General features: G+C 35.8%; 1 protein-coding gene and 1 non-coding gene across 3 annotated transcripts in view; one reads left to right on the top strand and one right to left on the bottom strand.

The window, feature by feature from the left end:
- Window positions 1-22,102, top strand: part of LOC126971396 (KAT8 regulatory NSL complex subunit 2) — a 28,902-nt gene extending 6,800 nt beyond the window's left edge. Inside the window, exons 6-11 of one of the 2 annotated variants that reach the window (XM_050817707.1) lie at window positions 3,151-3,316; window positions 4,568-4,731; window positions 5,809-5,954; window positions 9,031-9,168; window positions 10,404-10,535; window positions 15,969-22,102. In XM_050817707.1, the coding sequence (XP_050673664.1) occupies window positions 3,151-3,316; window positions 4,568-4,731; window positions 5,809-5,954; window positions 9,031-9,168; window positions 10,404-10,535; window positions 15,969-16,007 (785 nt within the window). In that variant the 3' untranslated portion in view covers window positions 16,008-22,102. Of the gene's footprint in view, window positions 1-3,150; window positions 3,317-4,567; window positions 4,732-5,808; window positions 5,955-9,030; window positions 9,169-10,403; window positions 10,536-15,964 lie in introns of both variants that reach the window. The other variant, XM_050817706.1, reaches the window with a different exon arrangement.
- Trnaf-gaa (transfer RNA phenylalanine (anticodon GAA)) lies at window positions 3,531-3,604 on the bottom strand. The gene has a single exon. It is a non-coding gene; the product is annotated as a tRNA-Phe (tRNA).
- Window positions 22,103-24,465: the final 2,363 nt, after the last annotated feature.

Here is a 24,465-nt window from a genome sequence, read left to right as displayed (position 1 = left end):
TGTTTAGACATTACTGCTTCACTGCAGAAACAGGCGCTAATACATAAGCCTGAGACAGACAATATTTAATAGTACAAGTACAGAATGCTCACTCCGTAAAATCAATAATTAAAGAAATAGATACTCTTGTGTCCATACAATAAGGTGCAATTCAGATCGCATAGCGCTATAAACCTACGACGTATAAGTAGTTTAGAGGCATCAAAATACCCCAATGCAAAATTGGCGTATTTTACGCGTAAGTTTTCAATCATTCGTGACAATCACGTTGAACTAACGAGAAAAGACGTTATTTTGGCTTAGAATTAGAATTATTAATTAGAACGGCATTTCTTGAAATTTGAAATGAAATTTGAAATTTGAAATGAAATTTGAAATTTATTTGCAGGAAACATTGTACTTAAGGTGTTAACAATATAATGGATAATCCAATATGTTTTGTCAATTGACAGGCAAAATATGTTACAAAATTGTCTAAACACTAATCGTACTGTTATATTGAAACATGTCGGATTTCACAATGATATCAATAATATTTATAAAATGAAATTTTAATACTTATATAATATTATAATATGAGACGTAAATAACTTAATAATTCATTTAGTACCTATGTATAATATTAACAAATTCAATGTCATAAAAGTATATTAATTTACATATATTATTATCAAATAGACTAATTCATTTTGTATTGAAAAATTCATTTAAACTATAGAAGCACTTATTTGTTAACCACTGATGCAGTCTTCTTTTAAAAACTTTGAACGGTAAATCTTTCAATTCATTGGGCAATTTATTATATATTTTCACAGATATGCTGAAACAATTTCTACTAAAAGATGCAGTTCTACAGAAGGGCATTATGAGTTTATTTGGATACCTTGTATTTAAAACCTTCTGGCTTTTTTTTGTATAGAAATCACACATATGTTCTTGACGCAGAAAACTATTAGGCGTATCAATATTTAAAAAGGATATTAATTGTAGACTGTTCGTAGCAGAAAGAGAGTAAAGTAAAACCGCTTGCTGGGAAAACCGAAGTGCCCTGAGCATTGATGTAAAAAATTTCACTTATATAGTTACTCACGGGAAAATCTCCCTTTGGCTTTCTATGAGCTTCCGTTTGTATAGCGGTATTGCCGGGATATTATTACAGGTTGCCTGACGATTGCAGGTGGATTTAAACTTTGAACTTCTGTCTACTCTCTTTTTGTATTCAAGTGTAAATTAAGAGAAATAAACTCACGGTATCAACAAATTTTTTTGCTTTTCTTATTCAGCTTTTTTTAAATCAACCAGGGACGAGGACGGGAGGAAGCAGGACGTTCAGCTGATGTTAATTGATACGACCTGGGAATTACAATACAGTGCCACTCAGGATTCTTACTCACGATGCGAAACACATGCTAACTCATTACTCATTCATCGCAGAAAATCGCGCCGTTGTGGTAACCATAATCTATCCGGAATCCTGTTCACAGGAGCCTCCCACTCGTAAATGCCTTGGGCTTTTGGACTTGGGACTTCCCTATTCTTTTTATTCCCGGGGAAGCACAGGGCAAAAGCTGTCTTACTATCGCTGACGGACAGCGGAGAATTAATAAGAGTATTAGAGTGAGCTAGTTGTCATTGTCTATATACAAACGTTGCGGTGTAGTTACTCTTCTATTAAACATCGTATATGAAAAGTAGAGCATAATATCATCATATACCCAAAGTTAAGCATAATTTCAATTTATCTCATCATTTTGTGTACAGAAACCGAATTTTAAAATAATAAGTTATTTGAAAGTTATGAAGCCTTGTAAATCTGTATTTCAACACAATACAACCAAACTATTAATAATAAAATTAATAGGAAATTTGATTTCATCCCATATCATATTGATCATTGGCATTAGCCACGCCCACCGACGAGATCGGGCCGTCGACTTATGCACTCTTAAATACGGGTCCATATTGGCTCACCTAAAGTTCTTTACCCGAAATTGTTCTTCCTAACTATTTGTAATCCAAATGATCATTCTTCCTAAAAATTTTCATTCTAAAGTTTTCATTCATACTATTTGTAGTGCTACCGGCGATGCTCATAACACTGATGTTTCCTAAAATTATAATTAATAACATCATTAATGTTAATTAATATTTAAACTCCTACTATTTTTTATCATAACGCTTTTATCCCTAAACATACTCACCATAATATTTTCACTCATACTCTAACTAAAAAAATAGTCTAACCTCCCCCCTCCCTATTTTTTAATGGGGGGAAACGCCTACAATTTGGTACTGGCGTTGTTTTAACTGTTCTAACATAACCTAACCAATTTTAATGAATTGTAGTCGATAGAGTTTTGGTCCACGATTATAGTGCTACCACTCTTATTACTACGTATTAAACAGTTTTCAAGAAAAACCAAAATAAAAGTCTACCCTCCCCCCTCCCTAATTTGTTAATGGGGAGAAACGCCTGCAATTTGGTTCTGGCACTCGCCGGCCGCTGCCGCTGCACGCTACGCTCGGCTGGTGCGTTGTTTTAACTGTTCTAACATAACCTAACCTAACCAATTTTAATGAATTGTAGTTGATAAAATACTTGTGGTAATGTTATTCAAATCAAGTACCATTTCCTCGGCTAACATTAGATTTGACTCTGCATGCTTTTTTACTGCATATAAAAGAGCCCACAGTCCGATTGGATGAATATACAATCGTCATTGGCTTTTTATGATAATTACAAATTTTTTGCCTTGGAATCATTCCTTTGCTCTCAGCAAGGGCAAGAGCTTGCTCGCGCGTACCCAATCGCTGGTGGGTCCATTATGAATAAAAAGAAATCTAAACAAATAAGATATGAATTTGAATAATAGTATAAACGATGGTTATGTTGAGAAAATATAGGAAAACAAATAAAAGTATAATAGATGTTTATTGCTACTGACATTATGAAGTTGAATACTTCGGAATTATTAACATTAGAGACAATTGAATTAAGAATTGTGATTGTTAGGATGAAAAATGTTAGGAAGAATATTTTCGGATTTCCAATTATCGGAGTTGAAATTTTAGGTCAAATTTGGCGCACCACTTAAATACTTACATCTTGTGCCGCAGAAGTTAATTGTTCAACTTGTTTGAACATTGCAGAAGAGATCGATGCGACCGCAGTGAACGCCGCGGTGTCGTCCCAGCTGATGGAGTGCGCCAGCGCCAGCGAGAGTGACTGCGACAGCATCACCGTGGACGGAATCAGCGATCCCTTTGACGAGCTTTCCGACTTTGAGGACGCACCTTGCGAGGATCGACCGCTGTGGTAAATAACTCAAATTGCATCTTCAGCAACTCTTTCCACCGATAGTGTGTAATTGGTGATCAGTATTAGAGTTATTGGGACCTAGTAAGAAGATTTTACTGACTGCTGTCGTACATTTTTTTTTATTGCGAGTTATACTGGTGCTTTTCAAACCTTATAGTCTTGATACGTAACAGTATTAATTTCACAAATAAAATTTGAAAACAAAAGTTTATGAACGATGCGGGACTCGAACCCGCGACCTCTCGCGTTTCGTGCGAGCGCTCTTACCAACTGAGCCAACCGTTCGAGTGACGTATCGTTGATAAAATCTTGTATGCGCGGGTTCGTACTGTTGTAGTACTATACAGAGTGTAATCGTTATGTGTGACCAGGCGATTATTCCGTAACTATTACACATATCAAAAAACTTTAAATTGATGTTGAAAGTGAGTATGTTACCTAATTAATAATAGAACATAAATAACTTTTTTTTAAATTAAACGAAATGTATCCAATTTTTGACATTAAACACTCCAAACATTAGTATGAAATAAGCCGAAAGGTCATATGGCACAACAAGGACGTCACATCGAACATATTATGGTTTGAATACGAACTTTACTTTTCTCTTTATTTATTTTAGTACAGTATATACACTTAACCAAACCGGCAAGAATTTCAGCAAGTTTCAATTCAATGAAACAATAGTTTTATTACTTTGTTAGGTTATGTTTATGAAGCCAAATTCAACTAAAAAGAATACAATTTCTTATATCTTACTTCTATAAAATCCAGGTAGTTTTCAGCTGGTAGGCCTCCTCCAACCTTTTCCACTCCTTTCTGTCCTGGCAACCCGGCTCCAGGTCACTCCTGCAAATTTGGCCAGGTCATCCTCCCATTTTTGCCGAGGTCTTCCAATGATTCTTATTCCATTCCTAGGATACCATTCTGTCAACTTTTTGTTCCACTTCTCCTTCTATCTACTCATATGCCCAGCCCATTTCCATTTCAGTTTCCTGATATTTGTTCCTATGTTTAATCAACAGTTTCCTTTAATGTCAGCAGGTACTTAGCTAAATAACCTTTTAAAATAAGGAAACTAAAACCTTTCCACTACTTAATTTTTCATATTTTCATTTTTTTTTTTAAATTAGGTAACATACCTTCGATATCAGTTTTAAAGTTTTTTGACATCTGTAATAGTTACTGAATAATCGCCTGGTAACACATAACGATGACACTCTGTATAGAATGATGTAATGGTTGCAGGCGAGCCGGAGTTTTCACCGCGGAGGAGGCGGTGTCGGAGGCTCGCGACGTCCTCCGAGCGCTGCAGAGCTCGTACGTGTCGCAGATGGACCGGCTGAGGGTGTTGCTGCAGACCGCTCGTCTCCAGTACCTGCGGCAGTTGAAGACAGAGAAGGAGACATACTGTGAGTGCTATATATATATACATATACTAGCTGACCCAGCAAACGTTGTATTGCCGATATTAAAATCGCGATACAATAGTAACTGTTGATCGTAGATGGGTGAAAATTTGAAGTTGTATGTATTTTTTAATGCCCACTCAAACAAATTGAAAAAAAAATTGAAAAAAAAAAATTCGTGTGGACCACCCTTAACTTTTAGGGGGATGAAAAATAAATGTCCGATTCTCAGACCTACCCAGTATGCACTCAAAATTTCATGAGAATCGGTCATGCCGATTCGGAGGAGTTCAATGTTTAACACCATGACACGAGAATTTTATATATTAGAAGGAGATATTATAGTATGTTCACTATATAAGTGCAATTATTTTCTAGTGAATATTTGCAGGTACCAAAGTTTTAGTACCTTTTCTCGTGATGTTTTATGTGATTTCTTAATCTGTGTAAATAACTGAGTATTGCATTGTTTAGTAGTAAGGCCATTAGTAAAGTTACGCAAGTGAGAACAAAATATAATATGGTAATAGTGTAAGTGTTATAAATACTTATACAATATTATGTTATAAATAATTGAATAAATTTCTATAGGATATTGAATTAATGTACAAACTTAGATAATTAATACGGCTAGATAGACTGTGGCAGCTGTGAACACGTGGAATATAATAGTAATAATAACTAAAGGAATAAAACGGGTCTGTTGTAGTGCGTTGGCTAACAGCAAGATGTTTTATCCAGACATATAAATTATCTAAGCGGACGTACTATCTTTATTGTAGTCCATTTTTTGTTCTCCATTTTAGGCCGGATTTTTTAAGCTTTCTAATCCTACTAATATTATTAATTCAAAATTTAAAATATATATTTGTTACTCTTTCACGCAAAACTACTGAATGGATTTTAATGACCCACCTTACAAAAACATAGTTTAATTATAGCTGTGACGGGGGAAGGGTCACAAATTCATGGAATTCGTGTGACATAATTAATGGATGGCCCCTTATATTTTGGACCTTGCTCAACCTATTTTGGTTATTACAAACTGTTGGTGTATATTATATGAATGTGATTTTTCAGGCAGCATCAATACCCAGCTACGCAGCGGCCCGATGACGGTGCGGGAACGGCGACAGCTTAGAAAGCTGAAGTCTTACGCGAGCTATCACCGGAGGCATGGAGTGGAAGCAGTTCTGGCGCGGAAACTCCACAAAAAACGTGCCAAGGTATCATATCAAACTTATCTACCGCGAATTTGGTGCGAATGTCTCGCACGAAGTTCATACACATGAAATATTTATATCTAAATCCTAAATATGGTATAAATTCAAGAAATATATTAAAGCTTCTTCGACAGGCTTACTATAGTATAGAAGATTATATACGGCCGTTTTCAATAACCTATCTATCCTTAGTTTAACTTACTAGAGGTAGAGAAATCTATCCTTTTACGCTTACTTACACTTCAATAACCTATCGACATAAAGCATCGGACTATAACTATAGTAATGGACATAACTATGGAGAGATAAGATCTTGTCATTAAACGGTGACAGCAATATATCCGTAACTAGAGATACGTTATTGAAAACGGCCGATAGTGGATAATGATGCGTGATTCATGTCTTGTTCTGCGTAGGCCTCATTATGTGGTATTATGTAGGTTAGGTTGTCATGTGATTTAAAAGATATGCTGGTAGTTTCTTATGAGTTCTTTTCCGCCATTACAAAGCCCAGAACAAAAAGAACTGATGTACTTTAATGACATTTACGAAGTGTTGTTGCAATATTATGTTATGTTACTGTCACTCACTCTGGTAAATATATATATTTCTATTTAACACTCCTATTTCTGTTGGATATTTAATAAATAAAATTAAATATTGTTACACACTAACCCCCTTATTCATAATAGTCTGCTAACTTAAAGCATTGCTAATTCTCACTCTGTCTTCTTCTATTGACCTAAGTCACAATGAGAAAAAACACTCGTTAGCGGCTGTTTAAAGTTAGTGGACCATTATGAATAAGGGGGATAGTATCACAGTAATTTTTGTTACAAGGTGATGCACTATTACTTGTGCAGAATAAGTTGAGACTGTTACCCTTTTCACTTCATTTCAGGTGCTCTTGTTGTATTGCAGGCAACGCAATTCTGCAAGCTCCCTTCTGTGATTTCTTAACTTTTACGCACTACTAGTGCACGTTTTCTTCAGACGGAGTGAACCCTAATTAGAGCATTTTGATAAAATTTTTGCAGTTAGCCGTGTAGCCGTAATGTATATTATTGTCTTTCGGTCTGAAGGGTGCCGCAGCTAGTGAAATTACTAGAGATGAAACGGATATCCGGTAACTATCCGGTATCCGGCTTATCCGGCGGCCTTAAACTATCCGGCCGAATACCGGATAACTACCTACCTACTATTCGGCCGGATAGGCATCAGGCCGAGTTAAAAAAAATCTGCATAAAAAATATAGCTTTAAGTAATTATTTGCTTTATTTAGTTAGTTTTAGTATCACTTAAGAAATATAATTAGTTTTAGTTGTAAATTTTTAATCACACCATAGTAAATACTCATACTGCACTAAAGGCAAATTATGGTGGATAAATACTAATTTCTCTGCATTGAGAGGTTGCTAACTTCGTTATTAACGAAAAGAACCGAATCTAACCGCGTCTACTCGATAGTTCGCGCGCCGCCTACGCAAGTCTGTGTTTGTGTGTGCGATACACCAAACGGCTAAGTTCCGCCGGATATCCGGCGGCCGGATATTCGGCTATTCGGCCACATGGTTGGCAGAATATCCGGCATCCGGTATCTGGCCAAACTGCTATCCGTTTCATCTCTAGAAATTACTGAGCAGATTGTCATAAAACAATTACCGACTACAATCTTCCACTACTTAAAAGTTGGTCTTTCCAAATCACCATACAGTCAGTCCGAGTAAAATATAATATTTAGGATACGAAACGACATTTAATAAATATTAAAGTTAAACGTTCAGTTCGCGGTCCCCTTAACATTTTATAGAAAAATATATTTATTAAAAAAATGTAATTACGGAAATAACAAAAGCATTTTTTCCTTATCAATGAGAAAAGTGTAATTTTTTGTCCCGAACTATCTGTTTGATGTTTGGGACTACCTAAAATTGGTGAAAACTATTGTCATTAAACCCTGTAGATTTTAAGCAGAAGTTCTAGATCGAAATTTTATTTTAATGATGTTCATCTTCGAAAATATTGTTAGCTCGTTACTTCGTCCTTTGTTTATTAAATGACGTACACTGTAGTTCAAGTTGCTGTGCTCTCGTGGTCTTCACAATATGGGTCGGCGGACTGTCATTTGACGACCCCTTCTAGATTATAGTCGTATAAACTAGGATGTCGCAATCGCTCGTCGTACCGAGGTAAACTAAGCCTGTGAAGAAATATAAAAAAAATAATCCTAACAATAAAAATAATCTTTTTGAATTTGGCGCCATATTTAAAGATGAGGAATTAGCGCCTTATTTGGTCACATCAGAAACTTGTGCTGATTTTCAAATTCAATAACTAAGAACCTGGCAGTCGAATCACTCTCGATTGATAGCAGTGTTACAATTAAAACTTATTGTGATTTGATCAATCTGCTCAATTTTTAAATAAATATAAATAGCGCGTGCTAATTTAGAATAATTTGTAAATCATGTTTGTTTTTAATTAATAAATTGAATCAAGTCGAAATTCAAAATTCTGTCTCGACAATAACCTAGAAGAACCTAGAATTTCGAAAGCTTTCTATTAGTTGATTTTTTTTAAATCTGTCCAGAAATAGCCGAGAAACAATTTAACAGAGAAATCAATTGGAGTCACCCGTAGGGAGCTCCGCTCAGCTTCACTTCGCTTCGCTCAATGATCTTTTTTTTTTATGGAATAGGAGGGCAAACGAGCGTACGGGTCACCTGTTGTTAAGTGATCACCGCCGCCTACAATCTCTTGCTCCACCAGAGGAATCACAAGAGCATTGCCGGCCTTTAAGGAAGGTGTACGCGCTTTTTTTGAAGGTAACCATGTTGTATCGTCCCGGAAACACCGCACAAGCGGGGAAGCTCATGCCACAGCTTGGTAGTACGAGGAAGAAAGCTCCTTGAAAACCGCACTGTGGAAGGACCGCCACACATCCAGATGGTGGGGATGATATCCTAACTTGTGGCGTGTCGTGCGAAGGTGGAATTCGGTGGCAGGAATCAGGTTAAACACATCTAAGGAAAAAACTAAATGTAAACATTTTATTAACATGAGTCATCTTCATTGTCAGGTGAACGAGGTGGTGAGTACCCGCGGCAACCACCTGCTCGGCAAGTGTACGTTCACCGAGGGCGGGGTCAGGTGTCGCACGCAGACCGTGCCCGCGGCTAAGCATTGCCTCAAGCACATCTTGCACGATCGTCACCAGGTTATTATTATTATTTGAAGAGGGTGGCTATTTATCTAGTCCTAATGATTCCTTGTAACATCGCGTCCAAAATTGAACTATTGTGTTCGCCACTCATACTTATAGCTTGTTGTCAAGCAGCCTTTACGAACCGCAGTATATTCTTGACGCGAGTGTTACAAAAACCATCTGGTAGCAAGGTGTAGTCGCCAAAGATTGTGTGACGCTTATGCATTAGTGGGCCGATATGGCAGAGTAGATGAAGAGGCGTTTCATCTGCCTCAAGGCAAAATCTGCAAGTTTTATCATTTTTGATGCCGAGCACACTGAGGTGCTTGTTTTTAGGTGACAGTGCCCAGTTAGCATCCTGGTGAGTGTGCATAGATTTTTCCTGTTCAAAGATAGGGCTTCATTCGCATATCTACTGTTGAATGCCCTAATCAGTGCTTTAGAGTGGTTTAAACCTGTCTATCATGAGCAGGTACGTGTGTTAACTAATGTACGGGAAGACCGAACATTCTGAGATAGTACGTAGCTGAGAGTGATTTACGTCAGGCAGTTGTTTGTTTTACAAACAATATTCAAAATGCAGTCCCATGTTCCTTATTGCTCCACTAATTTTACCAGTAAGCGAAGTGCAGATGTTGTTTGTATAATAAATCACTTTCATACAGCACACACAGAGCTTCTTTCGTTTTCTAGGGACATTGTTTTATAATAAATTAATTTAAATTATTTTCTTAACATGTTTCCTTTGAATAGCTTCAATTGTAAACATAAACTAAAAAAAGGTTGCAAGGTAAACTATGTAATGGGACAGAAAAATTATTAGAAGTCATAATAAATTTGATAGGATATAAGATAATAATCAATATGTAAAGGTTAGAATTTAATGTATAATTGTTTATAAAATATAAGTATTTTGTAGATTTGCATTCGTAATCCCTAAATGATGTTTAAGACTAAAGTAGTTTACCTACTTTAGACATCACTAAAGTACATATTAGCTCGACTAATATTTAATTGACCTAAATGAGCTAATTATAAGTTTCGAACATTAGTAATATAAAATAATCAGTAATAACACAATTTTGATAAATAAAGATTTATTATTATTACTATTTGGTGAAAATTAAAAATTTATTCAAATCAATACCTTATTTCATGACAGTAATGTTCAAAGTCTATTGTTTAAAAGTCTGCCTAATGGACGCGTATGCAGAGTTAAATGGTTAATCTCAAAATGATGTCTCCAGGTGTTGTTCAAAGCGTGCAGCGACCCTCGCGGCGGCGTCGCGTGCCGTGAGCCGGTCGCTCGTCTGCCCGTGGCGTCCAAACTGTGTCGCTATCACAACGAACCTCCCTCCTACGCCACCTTCACTTTAAAGGTAATAATTGAGAATATGCAATTTTTTTATTTCTACCTTCCCTCTGTTGTGGAGGGATCCGTGGATCATCTGAATTATCGGATGAGTGGTGGAAATAAAATACTGGAACGGTTAAGTATGTCACAGGCTGTATAACTATGAGAAGCTGAATACATTTAAGTTTAATTAGATATTACTTAGAGTACATATGAACGCACAAAAGGTCGGAACATGAATAACAATAGATATATTTCATCCGTCAATAATAGTTAAATATTTTTTACTTATTTGGAAGACAAATAGTTCATTAAAAACTATACAACGTGAACCAGAAAGGTTATAACATCCCTTCAATGGTACGTTATTTGGGTCATATGCAATAGTATGGTGATGTTTAAGTTTTAATAAATAAATAAAAAAAAAAGAAAAAGACTTCCCTCCGAAATAAAAATATTATTTTTCAATTTTTTTTCTTAGATAACCCTAAATTTAAAGAGACTGCCAGTTTTAGGCGGGGCCTTTGTTTATAAAGAGAATGAGGTCACCTACCTATGGACTTAAACATAAACAATAATCTATGATTAAGGAGTATGCACACTACATGAAATGTGGTGTCTATGTTATTATTCATTCATTTTTTACTTCCTGTTATTGAAACAAATAAACAAAATAAGAAATTACATAACATTACACAGTTTCACGTCTGTATTCCTGAAGGGTTAGAGGTGTATTTTTTCCACCCACGTTTCACTATGTTTAATTCCCACGTAATAGGGGGCGAGCATCTACATTTCTGAACTATGGGCTGCTAGTGAGAAATTTCCTACGAAAAACTCAATAACTGCCCCATTCCATACCCAGGCCGGGTACCAACCCGGTCCGGGAATGGAATACATATTATTAATACGAGGATGGTCAAAGATATCCATATTTGACAAAAAAAAACCGTGAAGAACAATTTCTTAATAGGAGTCTATTAGAATTATCTTTATTGGATAAAACATTTTTGAATTAAAATGTCAAGACTCATTTGCCCAGTAATAAGAACAGCTACAGTGCCATTCAGACCAAACCATAATAATGCTTACACATTTTTGCTTCACGGCAGAAAAAGGTACCCATAATCTACAATTACAAATTTGGATTTTTTTGCAATGTAACTTGAAGAAAACTTCAAATAATTCTACATTGAAGTGCTCACGTAATAACTTATCAAAAATGTGAACTCATTTAATTTCGAACATAATAAACAAATCTTGAATTAAAAATGGTGCAGTGTGTAGGGTGCCTTTAGAATAGACATATATACACACACAGAGCATTAAACATCGTGTTTCAAAGCACAATTCAAAGAGTATTAACGCAGACAGGCCGATCTTTTCAACCTAACATATTTAAAAAAACAAAAAATGTTAAAACACAGTTACAATTACACTAGTTTTTATCTTTTAATCATGTTTATTTAAATTTGTAACACTCGCGGAAATCAGAGTAAATACTAACATAACATAGTTTCATAATAAGATTAGAATTAAAAAAATCTTTATTGGGTAATACATAACTACAGTAAATACATATTTAGAAGTATTTTCAATGTCAGCTAAAGCAAATGCACATACAAAATAACTTTGTCTTCATGGCAAAATGAGAATACAAGTTGCTTCACAGCTGCAATGAATCGAAGGCATTTTACTATTATCTGATATTATGTCACATCTACGTTTTTCATCTGTTTAAGGTCAAAGAGAGTTCAAAAAAACAGCTGATTAGGGTTGAGGGAATCATAGTTTTTGCGAAAACTTAGCACTTTAAATATTGTATTAAAATAAAATGCTAATTCATTTCTGACTACACATAGTCATTAGAGATGACCTAAGGAATGTCTGGTTCAAAGCATAGTATACCCATTTAGTTTCACCTTGTATACACAACTCTATAAACAATAGAAAACCGTTGACATGTCTTCACATGTTTTTTTATGGAATACGAGGACAAACGAGCGTACGGGTCACCTGGTGTTAAGTGATCACCGCCACCCACATTTTCTTGCAGCACCAGAGGAATCAAGAGCGTTGCCGGCCTTTAAGGAAGGTGTACGCGCTTTTTTTGATGGTACCCATGTCGTATCGTCCCGGAAACACCGCACAAGGAAGCTCATTCCACAGCTTTGTAGTACGTGGAAGAAAGCTCCTTGCAAAACCGCACTGTGGAGGACCGCCACACATCCAGATGGTGGGGCTAATATCCTAACTTGTGACGTGTCGTGCGAAGGTGGAATTCGGCGGCAGGAATCAGGTTGAACAGCTCTTCGGAACACTGCCCGTGATAAATGCGGTAGAAGACACACAATTAAGCGACGTCTCTACGCAACGTGATCCAGCCGTTCACAGAGCGCTAGGTCCCCGACAATTCGAGCTGCTCTGCGTTGCATGCGGTCAAGTGGATCGAGCTGATACTGGGGTGCGCCAGACCAGAGATGACAGCAATACTCCATGTGTGGCCGGACCTGCGCTCTGTAGAGCGCTAAAATGTGGGCCGGCTTGAAGTATTGCCGTGCTCTGTTTATGACGCCCAGTTTCTTCGAAGCCAATTTTGCTTAGCCCTCCAGATGGCCACGGAATTGGCAATCGCTCGAAATTTCGAGACCCAGTATTGCGATACTAGGCGAGGCTTTAAGGGAAGTGTTGTCGAAGAGCGGTGGTACGGGGTTTTTTTAGTGGTAAACGCGCAAACTTGAGTCTTCTGGGGGTTAAATTGGACAAGGTTCAACTTACCCCATTCCGCGACTTTCTCGAGAGAGGACTCGATAGAAGACACAAGTTTCTCCCGGCACTGGTCGACGTTGTCCCGAGAGAGACCTGCATGGCCCGTGTATACGGCATCACCAGTGCTGTTGTCTGCATAGCAATGTATGTTGGCTGTGTCCAACATATCATTGATATGCAGAAGAAACAGCGTGGGAGATAGCACACAGCCTTGGTGCACTCCAGCGTTCACGGGCTTGGGATTCGAGCAATAACCGTCGACAACGACCTGTATGCTGCGCCCAGTGAGGAAGCTGGAGGTCCACTTGCATAAGCTCTCGGGAAGCCCAAATGATGCAAGTTTTGCGAGGAGTGCCTTGTGCCATTCACGATCAAAGGCCTTCGCTATATCCAGGATAACTGCCAGGCCTTCCCCCTTGCTTTCAATAGCCGCCGCCCATCTATGTGTTAGGTATACCAGAAGATTGCCAGTCGACCGACCATGGCGAAAGCCGTACTGCCGGTCGTTTATCAACTGGTGACCCTCAAGGTATACCAAGAGCTGGCGCTTAATTATGCTCTCCATGATTTTGAATAGTAGGGAGGTAATAGCAATAGGCCTGTAGTTTGCCGGATCCGAACTGTCTCCTTTTTTTTTTGATCGGATGGGCAAGGGCTGACTTCCATGAGTCAGGGACTACGCCTTTTGAATAAGAGTGCCGAAATAAACGCGTTAGCACCGGCGTCAACTTAAGGGCACACGTTCTAAGCACGATTGGAGAAATGCCATCCGGCCCGCTCGACTTCCTGACGTCCAACGAAAACAGAGCTCGCCTAACAGTTTTCTGTCGGAACTGTACTTCAGGCATGGAGCTCTGACACCGCGGGATGGTCGGCGGTGTTTTTCCGTTGTCGTCAAGAGTCGAGTTGGAGGCTAAAAGAGTGCACAGGAGATCGGCTTTCTCTTTTGCCGCATGGGCCAGGGTGTCATTCCTCATGTGCAACGGAGGCATGGACGGCTGGTTGAAGTTAACAAGAGCAGCTTTCGACAACGACCAGAACTTGCGTGTTCCGGTCGGGTAGCTGGAAAGCTGCTCGCCAATTTTGACGACGTGCTTCGATTTTGCACGGGCAATCTTGCCCCTTAAAAATCTGGAGGCATGGTTATATTTCCTCTTCAGAACTTTGCAGTTCGGATCCTTTGAGCCCAGCGCCGCAACCCAAGTTCGATACGCCTGTTTTTTGCAGTCAGGTGCTGCTTTAACTGACACAAACCCTGCCCCAAGGGTAGGATGCAAAAAAGGAACGCATCCTATCCCAATCTGCTGACTTGTAGTGCCAAACGCGGCGGGTCGCTGGTGGTCTGCGACGTGGGCGTCGTATAGGCACTACACTCCTGACCAGGCAATGGTCGGACGTTCCGAGAGGGGCGTCGACAATGACATGGTAACCATCGGGATGTGTAGTCAGCAGAAGATCTAATAAGGACGGCATGTGGCTATCCACATCCGGGAGCCGCGTTGGCGACTCAACCAATTGGGACAGATCGTACGCCAATGCAAAATTATGCACAGATCGCCCTGCGTAGTCTGTGGTACGTGATCCAAGCCTTTCGTCATTGTGCCCGTTGAAATCACCCAAGACTACGATTTCAGCGGAGGGGATCTGAGCAAGCACATCATCAAATGCCGCTTGAACGCAGCCCATGAGGTGATCGGTTTCTGCGTTACCACTATGGGACCTGTAGACACAGGCATAGATGCGGACGCGGTCCTCTAAATCTACGCGGAGCCAGAGAGTAGACAGGTTCCTATCCTCAAAATTGCCGAGACGGCGACAGCAGATATCCTCCCTAACGTACACACATACCTCGGCATGAGGCATAAATTGAAGGGATGGCCTCCGGTCCTCGACACTAACCTATGCGAAACATAGCGGCACGAGGCCGCTACTTCACGCCGTTAGTCTGTGCGAGTGTGGTAAGTAACCCGGACGAGCCTGGCCCGATTATGCAGACGTCATAAGACGGCAGCGTGACTCTCCCACTTTCCAAAAGCCCGTAGTCGCCTCTTACGACACCCTTGGACCTGGGACTACCCTATTCTTTTTACGCCCCGGGGCAGCACAGGGCCATTTGCAAACTAAGATATTATTAAAATAATAATTCTTCTACACCCCTCACCCTTTTTTATAATAAAATATTTTTTTACACTACTTTCAATTTAAATTTATTTTCTATTTTTTGGTTGAATTTTATATAATGTGTGTTTTTAGTTAGTTTTTTTAAACTATTATTTGTTTTTATTGAAACTAAGAAAAATGTTGATTTTAATGGAATTGTCATTTTGAAAGTTACATTTCAAATTCAAATATTTTTATTCAAAATAGGATATAAATTTACTTAACATTTTTGATCTCAAATTACATTTACGATTATATATTACTCACTTTTTTAATCTCACATCACATCTTACTTTACATTTAATTTGTATATTACATTGGGAAAATCTCGAAAAACAATTACTTTGGGAAGAAAGTAGAAAAGCGAAACTCTAAAAAGAGACCTGGCTAATTAATTTTTTTTTGTAAATATTTTGAGTATTCTGAATAAGAAATTACTCTTAATTTTTCTTGTTTTTCTCAATGGCAAATCTAGTTTTCAGAACTGTAAATATTAAATTATTAAAAGACACAAATTACTTTCAGAAAGATGAAACAGACAGTGATGGAGAGACCACAGAGTCCATAGAGAGTGATGGAAAATTACCCGTGGAGACATCAGTAGACAGTCTGGTGCCCGATGTCATGTACGAATAACATCCGGACTGGCTGGCCGACAGTCTATGGAACTTGTGAAGTAATTGTAACTCAGTGTATATTAAGAGTGATAATGTGAACCCGGGACTGCAGAGTGTATTGAAAGTTAAATTTGTAACCAAAATTTATGAATGATGCAGTACTCGAACCCGTGTGACCTCTCGGGTTCCGTCCGAGGGCTCTTTCCAACTGATCCAACCGTTCGAGTACGTATGGGTCATAAATTCTGGTATATCTTGTTCAACTCTCAGGTTGTGGCTCCATCTACAGGATTGACTTTACAGTTGATAACCTGGTCAACCCCAATAATTGCTTATTTGCCCAGTTGTAGATAGAGCTGCAACCTGAGAGCCACCATTTGTGTTACTTAGATATGTGTAGGGTAGATTAAAATTAGTGTTTAATACACACATTACACCTTCATGCTAAGATCATACTCCTACCTTAGAAGCGTCTCTTGAACTCTGGTCTTCCAGATGTCCATGGTGAGTCCCTCACCACTTGCCATCATGTGCGCCTCTTGCCTGTTTGTCGTTTGCCTCTTTATATAAAAAAAAATACCGAAATATCAAGGTTCCAAAGTGCAGTTTTACCTAATCCGTGCTACTTCCATAATCGCACCACATGCCATAAATTAAAACTTTACGTAAGTAAAGCGTGGAAGGAGCGTCTTTGTGTGGTATTTCAAGAATGATATGACACAAAGCAAGCACAACCACTAACCTAAAAGGCCGTCTTGAGTAATTACTCTGGCGTTGCAATGGTCGGCGGTGATCACTTATCAAGTTACCCACATACTCGATTAGCTTCCTCTTTGCAATTATATCGATAATCGTAAATGAAGTAAGCTGATTGAGTGAAAATGTGTGACAATAATGTTGAATGTGGAATAGAGGCTCAGAAGATAATGTTCCTTGTCATGTTCAAGCTTCTTGCTTTATTCGGCTATTAATGATGACGTGATAACGATAATGTATGTATTATAATTGATTGGTTCGTAAAGGTTAACTGTCTTATTCATAATGACTTAGCGGAGATTAAAAACATTGCTAATATACGCTTGTTAAAAATGGTATTCATAATCGCATATTAGAGCGAAATCGCTAATTTTCGATAAAGCTGACGTGACTTATAGTAGCTAGGACCCTTCTATCAACCTATTTTTAGCACTCGAACGCAAAAAAACATGGCCGACATCGATCAGCTGTTCGTTAAATAATGTGATAAATAGCTTCCCGCTCAAAGCTGTTGGAGATCCGTCATAGATTGACAACCGACAGACTTATACAAATGATTTGAGTTTTCTTTAGTGTTAATTCCGCCAATATTTGTCTTTAAACAATTCGACACGTGTTTCGACTCTACACGAGGCATCCTCAGGACGTGTTGTCTCGCCAAAATCTGGCACGAGACTCTGTCTCGAAAGAAAGAGAAGACTCAAATTATTTGTATAATTATGGATTTCCGCAAAGTAACGCCAACTTCAATAAATTAACCGACAGACTCCAACACTTTGATTTTTGCAGTTTGAAATTACTTTGACATCGACTTTTGACAACTGACAAACCATTGACATTGAAAAGAGGTCTGTTTCCATTGACAGTTCCTTTTTTTGTACAAAATGGAAACATTGCGTACTATAGAGACATATTAGTTATGGGAGATTTATCTAACGAATATGAATAAGGAATTTTATCGAACGTTCGGTAGGCTTAAAACACGTTTTAACTAATTTAGCTTTATACCTTCGAAAAGCGTTTTATTAAGAATAAGTCAGTAAGTATATTAATTGGATCCTTTCACAAATCCGATTATGCTAGTCATTATTACAGTGTAACACGTAAGAAATATTGTGAAAGCATTATTGGGCCTTTCACATCCTGATATTGCATGAAGACAATTGCAAACCATCTGAATGAAAATCATTAATCTTAGGGAGTGTTTAATTAAAACAATGAATCGGATTAAGTAGCGTTCAGTTATATATGAACATACATACAAAATAATTAAAAAGATTAGTATTATCAGATCAATAAGTAAAAAATAATTGAGAGATTTACAATAACAAATAAAGTTTGCCTCGCTGTTGAGAGCACGCGTAATAATAACAGAATTAATCTTGAATGTCTTTCTTACAATGTGTTTCTGTTGTTTTATGTATCTGAACTTTCCAATAACAATGCCATATTAATTTCTAAGACACATTTTATTCCGTATCGCCAAAAAGTACAGATTATTATTAAATAAATTTAATATATTATTTCAAACATTTTAAACCCATGAACATCCAAAAACAGTGACTTTGATCCGTCTTTTGATATTTATAATAGACACATATCTTAATATATATAAATTACGTGACACGTTGTTTGTCCGCGATGGACTCCCTAAACTAATGAACGGATTTTAATGGGGGTTACTTCATGAAGTGCAGTTTGGTCCAACTTGAAAGATGGGATAGTTTTTATTTCGATTTGCGACCCATAATTATTTTTATTTTCAATGTTTCTTTTGTATGAACATATTTTCGATTAGATAATTTTGTGACGCATGGATTTGACAGTTCCGCTGTGAAACAATTTCATTACAAAAACGGAGCATTTTTTACGAAATAATTCTTGATGTTTTGAAATATTATTGGCGAATTCGAGTCCAACGTCTGTCGGGGCAGCTAGTATAATATATTATATACTGTACAACACTAAGTTGCAGATAGTAATTCTTCGTCACGCTACCGATGTATTCAATTGGAAAATTTCTATATAAACAAAGAAAACTGCTATACAAATTATCGATTAATTTAATTCAAGTTTGAGTGCTATAATTAGTACACATAGTAGACATCTAGTTTATCTATTGATATACGCAGTGCGTGTGGTGTCGCACCAGAATAGCACCACCCCATCTCCTCCCGTGGGTGTCGTAAGAGGCGACTAAGGGATACAATAAACGGAGGATGGGCAGCAGCATACTTCGTTACGAGCACACCATCTACTGCGATCGCCAACCCCACCTGCCAAGCATGGCGATTATGGCACTAAACCCCCCAAAAATACAGACACGATTAGGACAAATAACACAATTTTTCCGTGAGATAGATTGAAATAACATATTGTGGTGTCTGTATGGCTACTAGAATATTTTCAATTTGACTTGCATTCCCGATAGTTAGTGGTGATATTTTCTAAGTCCAACAGTAAAATTGTGGCTGTGAACTATCCCAAGTAAAACCGTAAAAATGGGATGATACTCTTTAATATCAAATTTAATTAGCGCAAAAAGAAATGGCACAAATTTCTGTTTAAAACTTCTCTACGCCTGAAAATAATACAAATTGAACACTTTTTCACAGTTTAAAAAAATGTAATTGAAAGTTAGCTGACCATTTTTATCATAGTGTTTGATAACCTTATTAATAGTTCAAAATTTACATGTAGTCTGATTACAAAGTTAGTACAATATAAGATTTCAATATCACTTTACATTTTTATATTTCAGTCACTTCTTAATTTTAACAAAATATTCAAATTTGTTGAATCAACTTCTCTAGATATTAACCAACACCTCCCCAAAAAAATCTTATACTACGTTAAAACTACAATTAATTTTGGTGAAATATGTTCATCACATTAATATTACACTTAATTTTATATTATTAAGAGGTTATTCTACGATACTTAATATTCTTAGGATTCCAAAACTAAAGCACTTCTCGGTGCTAGGATATACAAAAATGATTAATAGTTTCCATTATAAAGGTACGTACTAGAAAAATATGCTAGAAACTTTAATAGCCAATAATAACTTCTTTTACAGGCTGAAATAATAATTTTGAGCTGTCATTTATTACAAAAAGGGACATATAACATAGAGTTATGAAATATTTTCTCTTGCTAGTTATATTTCAGGACAGACACAGTCTCCAATACATTTGCTAGAATATGGAATAAGCAATGATATACAACAGATACAATAATAATTATTACCAGGACATGATACGAAGCCGGATTTAAACAAAACTATGATTACTGCGGGATATAGCATTTAATATATATATATTTTTCAAATATAGTATTTCTTTTATAATATCGAATATATATTTCTAATATACAATGTGTACTTTCCATAGGTGCATGAGAAATAGAAATAAAAGAACCGAAAGAGTCCAGACTTTCATGATGCGTCGGACTGTGTTTATAACTTACAATATAAATAACTTTAGGTATCGCATCCGCACGCAACAGCTTAAAATATTTATTGACGTGTATAATTATGATAATATAGACTTTTAGAACACGCGGGAACATCTACACTAATTGGCATCAACTAAAAATATTAAGGAAATCACAGCACCATGTATTGGGACTTGAAATGTCCTGCTCGTCTTGTCCGTTAATGTCATAAAAACAAACGGATTTTGTTTTTAAACGCGATGCTTAAGCAATAACCAATATGACGCAATGAGATAAATACTACTTGTATTTAATTTTAATGTTATGAAAATATAAGCATAGAGTTTTGAATAGAGGCCTTCTATTATTAATAAAAATTATATGGATAGCTCAACAAATAATAGAGCCGAGTAATTGGTTGTCCCAATTTGATGTACTTCGAAACTAAGACGAATAAGAACTTGTCGCAAATTTAGCTCTCATGGAATTACTTACATGATAATATCAGTTGATTTAGTCTCATTTTAATTGTTTAACAAACAATTTTGAAAGAATATGAATTCTACAAAACGTAAAAAAAAACATATTTAGTTCGATGGCGACACTGTTCTTAAAGCGTGACATACAGTTCACATTTTGTCAAAACATGTCAGCCTGCTATATTATAATTGCAGATTAAATAGAAACATTAAACAATTTAAAAAATACACTTAAATATCTTGTAATACTTTTTTTGTAAAAACTGCTCAGTTATCTTCTTCATATACATACTAAGCATCTAATAAATGAATATTAAATTGATTAATGCACATTAATTTAAAACCTAAGTAATAATATAATAAGTGCAATCAATATGTATTTTTTATTTCTAATCCAATTGGAAATGTTTTGAAGAATGGATTACTTATTCTAAGCTTATAACCTACAAATATTTTCAAAGACACTAAAACATCTAAGATATTCCGATATGCAAAATATGATTATTTTTCACATTAATACATTATGCTAACTCTACCAGACTTTTGATGGTGATAAAAATACACATGAAATTATTCTAATTAAACATAATATGATTAAACTTATAGACTGATGCATGAGACAAATTTAGATATATTTTGAAGTAGAAAAAAATTATCGATGCAATGCCAATTATTATGCTTGGTTAACATGAAGTATCGATTTTGTCGGTTTCGGTAAGATTAAAATGCTTACTGTTTCAAAATATATATTTGCTTATCTATAAAGTTTGACAATACTGAAAGTTTGATCCGCAATAAAGTATTGTTAAATATTCTCGTTGCCATTTCAAGAACACTATTGTACACAGAAGCTGTGTTGCTACCATGTAAACGTAATCTATTCTTGCTTCTCAAATTTATATTGTGTATTTCAGATGTTCTGACAAATGTATCATGGTTGGTTTGTACAAATAAAGCTATTTGATAATTAAATAGTGGGGTCAAAGTAAGAATTTTAAGTTGATTTAAGAATGGTTTACAACTATCCATTATTTTAACATTACATCAATATTTTAAAGCTCAAAAGAGCTGCATTCGGTCAATACCTAACGCAGTTCTTTTGAGCTTTAAAAATTATCTCTTTTACGCATGAGTTTCCCCAGAAAATTATATCGTATCGTAAGTTGGATACAACGAATCCATGATATGCTGTCAGGACAGTTTGACTATGAGCGACTTTTGAAATTCTATTATAAGATAGTGAATGATGAGTAAAACTTTGTCCGATTCGCTTCGTAATTTAAGGATATTAATTTGTAAATAAAAAATGCTTAATTGCGGATCAAACAGACCGTCATGTTATACTTTATAAATAAGCAAATAAATATTTTCCAATAGTTAGAATTTTATTTTTAGCCTAATCTATAATTTCTCTATATAAGTCAGTCTATACCCAGTACTAAATATACTACAATAGGTGGTATCTTTGAAATATATGCGAATATAATAAATGCTCTTTGTAATGTAATGTAAGACACGTCGTTTTATGCCATCGTGAATTTATGTACATATTAATTTTATATATATCGGATACGATACTCTACAAAATATTGTTTGAAATAAGCCTAATATGAAGAAACTTACGAAATGCCTACTAAAATACATTTATAATTTCAGTGGTAACAGTGAAGTTATGAATTTAACAAGAAAAAGTTTAATATGACAATATTTTAAACGGTTTCACTGTACCGTTTATATTGCAGTTGATAATAACCACGTATGTTAGGCAATGTCATCAACGAATATTACGTAAAAGATAGAACTGTGGAAACATTTTTAAAACTAGACTATCTGCGCTAAGAAAATCATTGTGAACTTACCCTACGTAGAGTATGAAATTAGGCAGGTCTTAATGCGGCTTTCATAGTGAAAGTGCATTCTACTGACTCTTATTAAATATCAGTATTACTCACACTAAATATTCTATATGTACTGTAGCGCGCGCTAATTGTAAGAAAGCGATATATAATCACATTTGATGCTTCGTTTATTGACCTTTGCCATATACAAACCGTAATATTAATTTCCTATTTTAAAGTATTACATTTTTTTAAATACATGCTTATATAGGGTCAATATCCAATAGTTATGTAGCTATATAACATAATATACAAATGGTACGCCTATATATTGAATTTAGCCTAAAGTATGAGTTGTTCTTATATATTGGATATAGTATTATAGTAGTATTCATAAAGTATATTTCAATCATAATCAATAATAAACACTTACTATATATATATGTACAAAACTGTTTCTTAATACTAATTGTTTGGTGTTTCGTCTTACAGTTTCACTTTCTCTAATCTATGGATAAATAGTTTAAATACTTTGTTAATTCAAAAGTGTCATACTGGCTCATATAATTACATCATTTTATACTTTTAATAAAAGCAAGAACTCAGAATGCATCACACAGAGAGTGTTCTATACATGTGATTAAAACACCATATTTATATACAACTTACATAGTAGTATTGAGAATAAAATGAAGTCTGCACTCCTAAAAGGTAGATAAAATATCGGCATCTTAGAATGATAACGCAGAGCTGGAAACAGCAGCAGCAGTGAATTGAATATATAATCTGGTTTAAAAACAGATTACATTTTCAGCTATTGTTCTAGATTGAACTAAAAAATTTGAAATTACGAGCGACCGCTTTATGTCCAAATACATCGTGTTAGTATATTATAGTTCCTTTTATTCCCTTTCGCATAATAAGTGTAGATTCTATAAAAAACAGAATATTATGTGAAATAATTAAGTTATTAAAATTTCGAGATTGCTGATGACTTCGGGGCCGTTATTTTAGATTCGTTCGATATTTTGTTACTTTCTACATCATTCAACAGAGTAATCTATCTCCAATGAAAGCGAACTAATATTACCTCATTAAACATGCAGTAGTGTCATTACAAAACGGCTAGAAATTGCGGCGGGTTCCAAAGTTTTTGCTGAGCTGAATGCTGCGGTAATATACAGAAGTGATAGTCTAGATTTTAAGAATCCGGTCGAGATACTTTGTCCTTTTGAAAACAGTTATTAACATATAAATAACAGTTAATCACCCTTCACGACAGTGTATTTATTATTAATATTAATTGAAGTTATCATAAAATTAAACATTTACATAGCGAGTGTTGGGAATCTGTCGTTGTTTTAAAATAAAAATCTTGAAAGTGAAACGTAAATAGAAATTTTGATAAATTTTTATATAATTTTGAATCCGAATTTATTAAGTTTAGGTGAGGTTTGCGTTTTTATAAGTTCAATAGCTGTATATGGTTTCTCGATGATACCGTTTGTCGGATTAAGTTCATTGGGTTTCTTAAAACGAATATTTTAAAATCTTTACTTGCTACTATTGATAAAAAGTTATAATCAACTGCAACTATAGTAAAAGTGATCATAAAATTATATATTTACATAGCGACAGTGAGGAACTTGTCGCTGTTTTAAAATAAAAATATTAAAAGTAAATCGAAAATAGATAAAGTTGCCACATCCAGTCCTTCTTATTCCGTATTAATATAGAATATTTTGATGTTGTTTTGTTTAGCAATTTTTATGTACCTTCATTTTTTTTTAATTGTTCACTTTGTTTGTTTTGCATTCTTAGATCTTATGAGAATAAATGTCTTTAAGCCGAAATCTAAATTGTGCAGACAGGTGTTACGTGCATTCTGCATATAGATCTAC

Source organism: Leptidea sinapis, chromosome 23 (assembly GCF_905404315.1).
Source record: "Leptidea sinapis chromosome 23, ilLepSina1.1, whole genome shotgun sequence".
NCBI lineage: Eukaryota > Metazoa > Arthropoda > Insecta > Lepidoptera > Pieridae > Leptidea > Leptidea sinapis.
This window is presented reverse-complemented; position numbering and strand designations above follow the sequence as displayed.